This window comes from Calidris pugnax, unplaced genomic scaffold, assembly GCF_001431845.1.
Source record: "Calidris pugnax isolate Ruff unplaced genomic scaffold, ASM143184v1 scaffold28, whole genome shotgun sequence".
NCBI classification, from domain to species: Eukaryota; Metazoa; Chordata; class Aves; order Charadriiformes; family Scolopacidae; genus Calidris; species Calidris pugnax.
Genome location: NW_015090842.1, coordinates 13,289,040 through 13,301,330, shown reverse-complemented (window position 1 = coordinate 13,301,330; position 12,291 = coordinate 13,289,040). Strand labels below are relative to the sequence as shown.

At 50.7% G+C, this 12,291-nt stretch overlaps 1 protein-coding gene across 1 annotated transcript; it reads left to right on the top strand.

Annotated features, from left to right (window-relative positions):
- Positions 1 to 6: 6 nt before the first annotated feature.
- PLEKHF1 (pleckstrin homology and FYVE domain containing 1) lies at positions 7 to 7,750 on the top strand. The gene is made up of 2 exons (XM_014942107.1): positions 7 to 72; positions 5,442 to 7,750. Exon 2 carries the CDS (start codon positions 5,454 to 5,456, stop codon positions 6,273 to 6,275), a length of 822 nt encoding a protein of 273 aa, XP_014797593.1. The 5' UTR covers positions 7 to 72; positions 5,442 to 5,453; the 3' UTR covers positions 6,276 to 7,750.
- Positions 7,751 to 12,291: the final 4,541 nt, after the last annotated feature.

Sequence of the window (12,291 nt, the reverse complement as noted above, 5' to 3'; positions counted from 1 at the left end):
AGAGGAACCGCCCGGCGCGGGGCGGCCGGGGAGCGCTCGCCGGAGGCGGCCGGGGACCTTCTGCGGACGGAGGTAGGGGGCCGAGCGGGGGGGCCGGCGGCTTGTGTGGAGGGGGATATTTTTGGGAGAGCCGAGGGTTTCCGCCGCCGGGACGGTGCGGCAGGAGGGGAGCGCTCCGGCGGCTGCGCTCCGCCCGTTGAGGGGGGTGGAGGGGGGGGTCGACCGTGCTCGCCCGGCGGGGCCCACGGTGTGCCCTGCCCGGCTGGGACCTGTGCCGACCCACGGGCCTCCCCGTGTCACGCGTGTGCGGTGCGGTCACCCCCTGGCGCCCCGCAGCCTGTGCGTGGCCCGTTAGAGTGGGGATTTATTACTTTGCCTCAGAAGGGACTTTAAAAAGTTACCAAGTTTGACCGAGTACCAAAACCACAGAAATTGGTCCCGTTGCGGAGTTGTAAGAGGAGTGTCTGCCTTTGGCCCCATGCCTCTTCTGAAAGAAGGCGCTGGGAGAGATGGAGAATTCATCTCTTCCCTTGGAAGTCACCCAGCCTCACCGGGAGCCTCTGTGTGTCCTGTATCACGAGCACTTCTCCACCCTTAGCCTGTGACCGGTGGCCAGACCAAGTGCCGTCACATCAGTCCCATTGCCTCCAGCTCCAACACCTGAGAGTTCCTTACGGAGGTCTCTGGAGAGTGGCCGGTCCCCAGGTTGGCGCTGATGGGTGGCAGAGGGGCACAGGAGGTGCCCAGGGAGTACCACCCCGCCTGGGCAGGGCAGGGCAGGGGGAGGCTCTGCCTTGAGTTTCAGGTTTTCCTTCCATGCAAAGCTGCTCGGACACCTCTGAGCCTGGGTGACATGTGTGAAAGCCACAACTGACCCTGGGCTAACAACTGCTTGGTTTTGGTAGCATCAGTCTGAGCTGCTCAAAAGCCACAGCTCAGCTGTCCCCTCCCTCTGGCCCTACATGCCACAAGTCCTGGGTGTGCTGGGCAGCAGCAAGCAAGCAGCTCGGTGACTTGGCTAGTCCGTATGCCAAAGGCATAATGTGACCATCGTTCCCAAAACGTGCATGTCCTGAATCGGATTCCTCATGAGCAGGGCTGGAAGGGGGTTGCCGGAGCCTGCCCCCCCTTATCCCAGTGGCCCAGCAGTTACAGCATGCTGGGAAAGAGGGAGAGGCAAGCTGAAATCCCCTCAGGCAGGAAAAGGAGAGGAGCTATGTTTTTCTTGCTCTAAATGCCAGCTCTGGATAAAAGGTTCTGCTTGCTGTGCTTGGCGAGGAAGAGCTGATGCCAGCCCTAACTCCAGGAGAGACTTTTCAGCTGAGCAAAGCAGAAAGGAGGAGTAAGGGAGAGCTGCAGAACGATGAGGCATTTTCTGCTGGCAGTCAGATCTGCTCTCAGCATGTCGATACTCATGGACCATCCCTTCCATGTGGTGTGCACGAGGTATGCAAGGGATACCAAGACTGTCAGTTCTGCTTGACAGCAAGAACTGAAGAATGAGGTAGAACAGCTCAGGGCATTGCTACGCCTTAGCCTTATGTATATACAGGCTTGTAAAACATACCCCAGACTCGCTGACCCAGGAGCTTAAGTTGAAATGCTCTGCCTGGCACGCAGCGACATGGCTGTTTACAATCACAAGTGAACAAGCGCTCATTGTTAGAAGACGTGGTTTGCTTACTTCGGGAGTGGAGTGCCAAATCGTATTTTTTTTTTCTTTTGAATATCAGTTGTATTCACTGAGTTATATACTCGCTGCATAATATTAGAGCACGTGCAGACCAAACAGATCTTGACGAAAAAAACAACCCCAAACTTTGCCATGCCAAAAACTCCTGTGAAAAGGCACACGCCAGTAAAGTGCATCCTCCCACCCTTATTTCAGCTGTGTAAGCTTCTGTCGCACGTCTACGTATCGCTTGGTAATAAGGACTGTGACCCTGCTGACCTGACACAACAAACAGGAAAAAGATATTTACCAAAATGAATCAAATAGATTGGAATTTATATCCTCATTTTTATATCTCATTGCTGTTGTTCCAAAGGGAGGGGCTCTCACCTCCCATTGAAGGAGACCACAATAGCACTCAGCAGCTATCTCTATTTACCAAATTCACGTAGTTCTTCCATTCCAAAGCCAAACTGAGTATGGCTTTGGAGTCAGTGAGTCAATACTGGCGTGAAATTGGTCTGTATGCAGTCACTCAAGCTGAGTGCTATTGAGAACTCGGGGCAGAACTGATTTCAGGTGTGGTGGGACATGGCAAGTCACCCTCTGCAGATGGCTCTTTCTGCCCGCTAACTGAAGAGGAGCACATAGATGGGTAGAGTTAGTTGTCCAAGCCTAAAGGTAGGCAGTGTGAATCCCACCCCTCCTGTTTTTTACTACTTTTTACTCACCCAAATGAATACAACAGCTAAAGCTTTCATGGCACCAGGACTTGCACTGCTCTTTGAAAATGAGCTCATGTTCCCTGGCTCTTTGCAGGCACCATATGAGCTCCTCTCCAGTCATTTATGCCTAAGGAGAGAGAGGTGGAAGAAAAACACTTTTTCTTCCCTGGGAAAACTCCTTTGGGAAATACCCTGGGCTACTGAACAGCAGCAGCTGACTCTTTTAGTCTTAGCAGGGAAGATTTTCCTAGAATAGAGTTGGCTTTTCTTTGGTTAACTCATGGCATTTTAAGTAGGTAACAAACTAGAGGCTGGAGGAATAAGGACATACATACCCTGCAGGTAGAAGTGTCATGTGTAATGAGAGCTCACTTCAGTTTCTTTCACGTAACCTGACTCTGTCCAACCCTTTCTCTGCTCCACGCAGCGAGTCCAAGGGCTCTCTGGCCTCTGGGGGGGCCCAAATCACTATGACAGCTAAAACTTTCATGGTGGCAGGGCTTGCACTGCTCTTTGAAAATGAGCTTATGTTTTCTGGCTCTTTGCTGGCAGCGTCTTTATATCTGCCAAAATGTTTCATTTCCACTGGGATTCAGTACACTGAGATCCCTAGAAATAGAGTTGTCTCAAGTATTGTGGTCGCTTGAGAGATTGGACCGTGCTTCTAAAATACATAAAAGTAAGAGATGCAGGCTAAGAGCTGGGGCTCCATAACCCAGAAACATGGGGAAGCGAGACTGGTAGGAGCAGGATTAACTGTTTGGTTTATCCCACTTGGTGGTGTTGGTGCCAAAAATTCTTTACAGTGTTTTGTTGTTTTTGCGGTCTTTCCACACCAAACTTCCCAAGCTGTAATTTCAGTTTTTCCTTCATTATTCTGTGTGCTTATCTTGCTCTTTCACTCAAGAGCTCCTCATCCAAGGATTTGTTTGAAGAAACCCCGTGAGACCACATCCCAGGATAGGTAAAGACTACAGGTATTCAAAGGCATGGAGTTTGGTGTTCAGTTGTGGACCGTTGTTTTCCCTGCCTGTTTGTTCTTCAGCCTTATTTGTATATTTAAGAGGGAGAAAAAACACATTCTGCGTTGTTCTAATTCAGAATAGATTTGAATGTATGTCCTGCAGCACAGCAGCTGCTTCGGTGTGCAGGCCCACTTGGGCTGAGGGGTCAAGGAAGGGAATGGAGCCGTTCCCCTCTCCTGACAGCAAGCAATAAATCCCTTCACACAACTTCTGCATCTCCCTCCTGAAGCAGCAGGTTGGTTGGGGCATTCCTTCAGCCACCGCTCATGGCATTGCACCCCATCTGGCTGCAGCACGGCCCTTGGTCAGGGCATTGCAGCTAATTGTAAATTGCCCTCCACACTGGAGAACACACACACGAGTGGGTGTACTTGACACTTGACTCCATTAAATCTGTTCGGTGCTTTGAGGCTCTGAAGATACACGTCCTTCCAGAAGGAAGCTGGAGGCCTTGGGACCTTCCCTCTCTTTTGAGGGAGACTCTGAAGAAGCCAGCTCTTCAGGAGCACTAGCCACACAACATTTCTCAGAGAAAGCTATTTCTGCAGGGTAGGTTGTTTCATTCTGTGCCCCCAGGGCTAAACCAGCACCTTAGCTTTGTGTAGGGCACCCCAGCCTGCTCTACAGAAGAAAATTCTGGGGACTCAGAGAAGTGACCAGTTTTTGTCAGACAGCTCAGGCGAGATATGAACAGCATGCAGTGGACAGTGGCCTTCAGCGGTGGCTCTGTGTTTTTCCTCCTGGCACACTGAAGGGCTGGTTTGGGGTGAAGGGCAAAGGAAGAATATAAATCATCATTGTCCCAAACACACAGGACCGGGCATGCTGTCTTCTTCCTCCTCTTCCCTTTCCCGTCCAGCCTCCGTGGCTACAGGGGCTCTGGACAAGGAGGACAGGGAAAATGGTGCAGAGACTCTACATTAGTGCTTTGATGAACCACTAAGAGGGACCAGGGCGACAGGCATCCCTGTGATCTCGGAGCTGCCTCGTGATGGCTGAGCTACCTCTCTGGGAGAGGAAATGACTCACGTTCCCATGGCCACTCAGCCCCAGGCAGCACCCTTCAGCCCAGGAGGGACTAGGTGCAATGAAAAATTCAATTTACAGCATGGAGCACTTTACTCATTGCAAACTACGAATCGCAAAACGTTTGCTCTCATGTCAGAGTTACCCTTATTTAGTTTTTTTCTATTAAAAAACTTAACAAAACTGAGAAGGAGGGCGCAGAGGTGTGGGAAAGGATGAGCGTGCTGCCTTCCACTTCCCCTTCAGCAGAGATCAGACTATTTTCAGAATGATGTGTCTTGTAACTGGAAGCACTGGCAGCCCCGGCATAACTGGGGTAATGGAGGAAGGGCTTGGCTTGTGTGGGTTTATTCACGTAGCAGTGCTTTTTTATTTTCTTTTGTTGTTCCCCTCTTTTTGTTACGCAAGGAGGACCAGTGCGAACAAGTGATATCACCCTGTTCTATTCCTGCCTCAGCTGTGGCCCAAAATGGCGTTGTGGGGCGTGTGTGTGTCTGTAACTAATTTTGAGATAGCAGATGTGCAGTCAGAAACTGGACGCTTGCTCCTGAGACCACGGATCTCCTCCCAGAGCCTGCACCCAGCCCAGCATCAGTTCTCTCCCAGCACCAAGAGGGACAGAAAGGGGGAGGTCCTGGTCACAGCACGGTAACTCCTGAGCTTACACCTGCATAAGAGCAAGTTCAGACTAACTGGGTTCCTTTCCTCTGGGTATGCAGTTATACTGGTAAAAAGCACAGCTGTAATGGAAGAGCTGGCTCTCCCTTCAAGGCCTTCCATTGCTGCAAACTGAACTATCCCAGTACAGATGGGGCTGTTGCAAAGTGGGATCAAAAAGTTTGAAAATTTAATTCAAAAACGTAACAAACTAAAGTGAGGAGTGGTAAAGAAATTACTCGTAACCTCGGGTTGTATTAGGAGCGTCTCACCTGTGCCTACATCACTACTCAGATGTCTGCAGCTTCACTTCCCTTTTTCTTTTCCTCCTTTCAGAGCGAGCTGGAGATGGTGGACCATCTTGCAAACACTGAGATCAACAGCCAGCGCATTGCTGCTGTGGAAAACTGCTTTGGGGCTTCCGGACAGCCCTTAGCCGTGCCGGGAAGGGTCCTTCTAGGAGAAGGGATTTTAACCAAAGAATGCCGCAAGAAACCAAAGCCACGCATATTCTTCCTTTTCAACGACATCCTCGTCTACGGCAGCATCGTCATCAACAAAAGGAAGTACAATTCCCAGCACATCATTCCCCTTGAAGATGTCACTTTGGAGACGCTGCCAGACACCTTGCAGATGAAGAACCGTTGGATGATTAAAACCTCCAAGAAGTCCTTTGTGGTTTCCGCGGCCTCCCTGACGGAGAGGAAAGAGTGGATCAGCCATCTGGAGGAGTGCATCAGGCACCTGCTGACGAAGACGGGCCGGCAGCCCTCCACGGAGCATGCAGCCCCCTGGATCCCAGACAAGGCGACGGACATCTGCATGCGCTGCACGCAGACCAAGTTCTCCACGCTCACCCGGAGGCACCACTGCCGCAAGTGCGGCTTTGTCGTCTGCGCAGACTGCTCCAGGCAGAGGTTCCTGATGCCCCGGCTGTCCCCCAAGCCCCTGAGGGTCTGCAACCTCTGCTACAGGCAGCTGCTGGCAGAAAAGAAGAAGGAGGAGGAGGCAGATCGCAGGCAGCCGGAGCCGATCCATTCTGCCGTCCCGAGCTACGAACCCTCCAGCGGTGACGACAGTGACAAGTCTGACGATGACAAAGCTGACCAGTGGCCAGCAGACACGGAGTTTTATACCTCAGAAATATCCTGGTCATCTTTCCATAGCTGACCTCCTTGGGAGTTGGTGGCGTTTAGTCACTGGGAAGCCAACTTCTGGCTTCCAATGCATGTCCTTCTTGATGCTTTCTCTGGAGGCCATGCCTAGGAAGGTGGAACTTGGCCCCTGTGTGTGGTGTCTGCATGGCGGGGGAGCAGAGATGGGGTTACCCCTTGGGACTGTGTCTCAGACAACACAAGTACAGAGCGCAGCAGCTCAGTGGAGAGCATGGACTGGGGCAGAGACCTGTGGATCAGCCTTGGCCAAAGGAGCTCACCATTCAGTGCCTTAGTCTTCCTCTCTGCAAAAACAGAGCAATACTAACTTCTTTTCTCAAATGCTTTGAGATTGGCTCTTGGGAGAAAAAGGAGCAAGAAATCCTGGACTTAACCACGCTTGCCTGCTAGCGGTGTGTTCCTCCATCATGGCGAGGGGCACTCCAGATGGCAGAGCTTCTCACTGCAGGCGTGCCAGGCTGAGGGGACACCTGCTTACCCCTGCACGGTAAGGTCAGCACAGGCTTCCATTTCTACACCCGGGTCTCTCCGTTTTGGAAACACTAAGGAAATGGTGCTCCAGTTGCAGGGAGCTTGTATGGGGCTCGTTGTGAGCAGCCTGAGCAAAGCGCTGGAGCATCCATCTCTCTTGTGTGGGAAGAGGCCATTTCGATGGTTCTGGGGCAGGATGGAGGAAGGAGAGGGGAAAGGGACAGGTAAAATTGTACAGAGGAGTGAGCTAAGGAGGGAGACGCTTACCGCAGATGACTCAACTAAGTGCAGAGCCCCAGATCTCATAAACAGGCACTTCCACCAGCAACTTGATGAACTCAAGCCTATCAGGTAAAAGCATAGTCCAGGGAGGACTTGCTAAAGCCTTGAAAAATCCAGGAAAATGCCCTAGATAAAGATGCTATGAAGCCTAGCATTTAATCTTCCACTTATCTCAGGAGCCAGAGCCCAAGGCATTGAATGCTCACTTGTGGGTTCACCTCATGTCTATCAGTCTCACAAGTCCAAAGTTAAGGTACTTTATGTACTTCCCAGGACTGGAGCCCAAGATTTCACAGTTGACTTGAGATCAGTTTTGAAGTTCAAATTAAGTTAGAAATAAACCATGTTTATTCAAGTATTCTATCATAATATAGTGTGGGGGTAAATATACTGAAAATCAGACAACTGCAATTGTTTTGCAGCAGACATTTCTACAAACTCCGTTATTATTTTAGTATATTTTTGTATTGTGTATTTTATGCTCTGGAAAAGGAACATGGCTGGGAGTACACTGCCAATGTTATAAACCGTTTCCTTACCAGGCCCTGTTCCAAACAGTACATTGCCTGCCGGATGGCCAGACTTAGGGTTTTTTAAATTTCAGTTCAAAGTAATCATTCTTACTGTCTTTTGTAAACTGCCACTGTTCCAGTGGATTTGTATCACTTGACTGTGTGCGAATAAAGATATGGCCAACAGGAAGAAGCCAGGAAAATACGACAATCAAGTGTGTTGTTATTTAACAAGAGTCTTGTTGTTATTAAACAAGAGCTGTGATTTAGGCCGGGCTGGCCAGCCTGGGTTCTGACTCCTCAGCCGTGGGGTGAATGCTCTGGGTTTCTACTTACTTCTTGAAGGTAAGTGTGAGTGAAAAAAGACACCAAATCTGATGTTTCCTTTCTATTTATACCATGTTATCATCTAAATGAGTTTTCCCCAGTCTTTTGCAATCCCCCGCAGTAGTCTGTATTAATTGAAACAATATTTTTCCGGTGGGGGCTCAGTTTAAGAATAGATCAACAAACCTTATGACCTAAACAGATGTTTTTGGGTTTTAAGGCAATAAGTACACCGAGTTTTGTTTTTTCCATCCCTCTCCAAGCTTAGTTCATAACTCTGCGCAGCAGCGATTGTTTTTATAATGCCTCCCACCCACCAGAAGGGTGTACATGCTATGCAAACAGAAAATGACCTTAAGAATAAACAGCCATTAGAACGGTTCACAAGCCAAAAATAGCCCAGCCGCCGTATCCGTGTCTGTAGCTGGCATTGCAGTTCCCTGCTCCTGAGGCAAAACTCCCAGTTTCTTCCTAGTAACAGGCTCCAGAAATGTATTCCAGTTTTGAACCTACTCCTTAGCTGTCTGAGAGATCAGCTTTTCTTTATCTTATGTGTCCAAAGGTCTCACTTTTATCAGCCCCCAAAGAGCTATGAACTGTTTTTATCCACTAATGAAGGACAGGCATGCCTCTAACAAATGCCTTCTTGTTGAGCAATAGCTTTTCTTAATCACAGCAGGAAAAGTAATCCCACCAAAAAAAACAAACTCGCTCATCCCACCAAAAACAAACCAGCCCCTTTTTTCTGTGCACGCTGCAGTTGATGGCTTTTCTGGAAACACACGCACCTCCCAGCAGCTGGTACATCCCCTTTCCTTACAGGAGATGGGTATGGAGAAGAGTCAAGGGTGGAAAAGCTGCAATGCTTGTGAATAATCAAGAATAAGGACGATTTGCCTCGTATACACAAGGTGTTTCGGAGCTGGGGTGCCCATCAGCACTTGCACCCCGAAAGCCTGGGGATGCCACAGGTTCCCCAAGACGTTTCATGTGGAAGCCCCAAGTTAACCTAGTGACACTAGAATTGTTAATGCATAGGGCAAAAGGAGCCTGCCTAGGACAACATGGGGTAGTTTAAACAAAGCCTCTCCCCCCCGCCCCCCCCTTCCTGCAGTTCTGTTCGCCGAGCTGGGTTGCTCAGCACTGGGATTAGAGCCTGGCGCTCCTGGCTTCTGGCCTGCAGAACACGTGGGTTTTACATCACGGGCTGTGCTGTTACAGCCCAGCCCGGAGTTTTCCAGCCCGATTCTATCTGCAGTGCATTAATGGGGTATTTCCTGATGGTTTGTTTTTTTTTTTTTGAGCTAAATAAATGCCTTACCAGGGATGCATTAAAGGTTGCAGACCCATGCAAGTAAGAGTGCATTAATGGGGTATTTCCTGATGGTTTGGTTTTTTTCTTTTTTGAGCTAAATAAATGCCTTCCCAGGGATGCATTAAAGGTTGCAGACCCGTGCGTGTAGGGAGAGCAGTAGCTGGAATGCTCACTTTGGAAGAATATCTGCAGGCTGGGGATTTTGTGGGGTCACATCCTCCTCCTGAAAGGCTCCCAAACATGATGTGTGGGGATCAGCTGCCAGAAGGGGTTCCTTACTCAGCCCCTGCCTGAAGGTGTCAGGGCCCAAAGGGCACAGCACCGTGCAGCCCTCCCTGCTGGATGCCAGCCCGACCCCGTGGTGTGCTGGATCAGGAAATCAGACGGGCTGAAAAATGCTCCTCCTGCTCCCTCAAGCAGAAACTGGGCCCCAGGCACTTTTAGAAAAAATGCAAGAATTTTTTGGCGCTCAGCAGAACGGTGCCTTTTCAGCTGGGCACGCAAGAGACAGAGGACGATCCCTGTAGCTGACGGGTGCAAGAACACAACTAGTGCACAAAACTTGAATGTTGGCATCAGACCTTCTGGAACTGCTGAGGATTCTCCAACAAAGAGGCAGGAAAAGAGAGGCAAGGGCCATGCAGAGAGGCAATCCTCTTCTGCTCTCAATGGTCAGTAGGAAGGTGAGGAGGAGGATGGCGTTGCTGTAGCAGCCAGTCACAGAGGTAGGAAGGTGAGGAAGAGGATGGCAGCCAGTCACAGAGGTAGGAAGGTGAGGAAGAGGATGGCGTTGCTGTAGCAGCCAGTCACAGAAGTAGGAAGGTAAGGAAGAGGATGGCAGCCAGTCAGAGAAGCAGAAGGAAAGGTAATGGGGAGATTTGCTCTGTGAATAAACTGAAAGGAAAGGATCAAAGAGGTTCAGTGAAGCATGTCCTGAGGCCACTCCAGAGCATGGTGGTGACTCAGCTGTTCACAAGCACTGGGAGGCAGCGGGGCGAAGCCAGCCAGCTTCACACTCAGGCTCCTGCTCCCAGTTACTCAAACGCTCAGTCTTTATCCAAGCAGGAGTTCTGGCTCTGCCACAGCCCGTGGCCTCTTCCAACTCACTACTACTGTTCCTGGGATTTTTGGTTAGCAGGAGGAACTGAGGAGCACAGATGGTCCCAACTACTGCTGAGATTTAAAGCAATGCATCTCCAACAAAAAACACAGGCTTCTGTTCCTGACACTTTCTGCTCCAGGCCATGGATCTTTAAGAAAGGTGCTGGCAGGAAGATGTTACACTACTGTCATTTCCATGGTGGACACACATATGGCAAAACAGCCCCAAGAAACCCTTGCCCAAGAATCAAGTACTGGAGATGTTCCCCAGAGAACCTGGGGAGGAGCATAGGGAAGCACAGGTTGCACATCCTTGTGTAAAGCACTGGAGGGGCAACACACAGCCAGGTTGGCTTTATGTTGCATGCCACAGGCAGGAGAACCCCCAATGCTGGACATGTGTATGGGAAGGAGCCTCTCCTGCCCTCGCACTTGTTCATAAAACCCCCAAACAACCACAGCAGTGGGTGCTGTGGTCCCGAGACGGCAGCTGGAGGAGATGGGGCGGGCAGGGAGGAGGCATTGACTACTGACGAACACTGAGAGACTCCCTCCAAGTTGGCATTTGACTTCATTTCCAGTAAGGCCCGGAAATGCAAATAAACCATAAGCAGGTTTTCTGTAAACCTCTTATCAAGAGATTCACGGCCAAGAGTGAGTTACACAACCTCCTGCTGTAGGAAGGGCAGAGAAAAAGGAGGAGGGGAGCCAGAGACAAGGTTTTGCTTTAGCAGAGCACTCTTATGGAGTGTCCTCTCTTGCATGGTCAAGCCACCCTGGGACAGAGCATCTGCTGCCCGTGATCCTGGTGCCCAGCACTGATCCTGCTGCCCCACACAGCAAGGGAACACCGTGCCCCTGTTTGAGCTTTGTCTGGGCTCTCCTTTTTTTTGTCCTAAACACAATGTGGTTTGGTGAGAACCTTAGGAAAAAAAAATGGATCTGAGAAAAGAAAAGCATTAACTCAAGGCCAGACAGGCCTCTTTTCCTCTACCAGATAGCAACAAGGAAAAAAAGGTCACATGTTTTTTATCAAGAGTTACACATAAGGCAAAACCAGGCCCTTAGTTGTTTCATATGAAAGGGTCTTCCAGAGGCACCAGAGGGAAAAGTAAGTGTGACACTGAGGACTCTCCATGGATTTGTCCCCCCTCCTGTTGAAACCCAGAGGAAGCTCCACACGCTGCCGGAGCTGTGGAACGAGCCCTGAGCCTGGGAGGGCGAACAGGAGAGCAGTGCCCCCCTCACAGCCCTCCTCAAATGCCTGGAACAGCTTAGACCCACAAACCAGAGCCACCAGCACCCAGGCCATGGCTACCTGGTTTCCATCAAACTCTCTGACTTGACGAGTTTTCGCTCAGCAACAAGTTTCAGGCAAACTAAACCGAGTCTCTAGCTCCTTCCAAAAAAACGGCCTTGAGCACACTTCTTTCCCAACCAGCCCAGCAAGGTTTCACTGTACGTGGCTTTCTTAGTCCAAAGTTCTTCTGTACACTCCTGTAATTATGACTTTGCATGCCCTTTGCATCCCAGGCCCAGTTCCACAGAGAGCACATCGCTCCAGCCCTATGGTGGGGGGACACAGACGCAGGGAGCTGCCTGAGCATCTCCCCCACGCGGGAGCCTCACACCAGTTGCAGGGGTGTCTCCTCTCCGAGGAGAGAGAGGCTGTTTTTCACTGGCCTGGCAGGATCCAGCTGCTCTCCCTGACACAGCTGATGTTACTGAACCAGCAGAGCAGAGGGAGGAGAGACGCTGAGCATTAACCCTGCAAGAGCCTCTGCAGCAGAGCTTTCTGCCATGGTTCATGCGGGGGAAACACCTTACCCCCTCAAAACCTCAAGAGAGACAGGCTGGTGTCAGTCACACCCAGCCCGTGGTGGGGTGAGGACTTGTCCTGCTGAGCATCAGGCTGTGACCGGGTTTCTTGGTTCCCCTGGTGCCAGGCTGGAGGCATTCGCAGCCCCCGCTGCCCCTGGGCCCCGGCAGGCACTCGGGACCTC

What these genes read in the sequence shown, in the direction of transcription:
- PLEKHF1 (XM_014942107.1), top strand. Translation starts at nt 5,454, where the DNA reads ATGGTGGACCATCTTGCAAACACTGAGATCAACAGCCAGCGCATTGCT.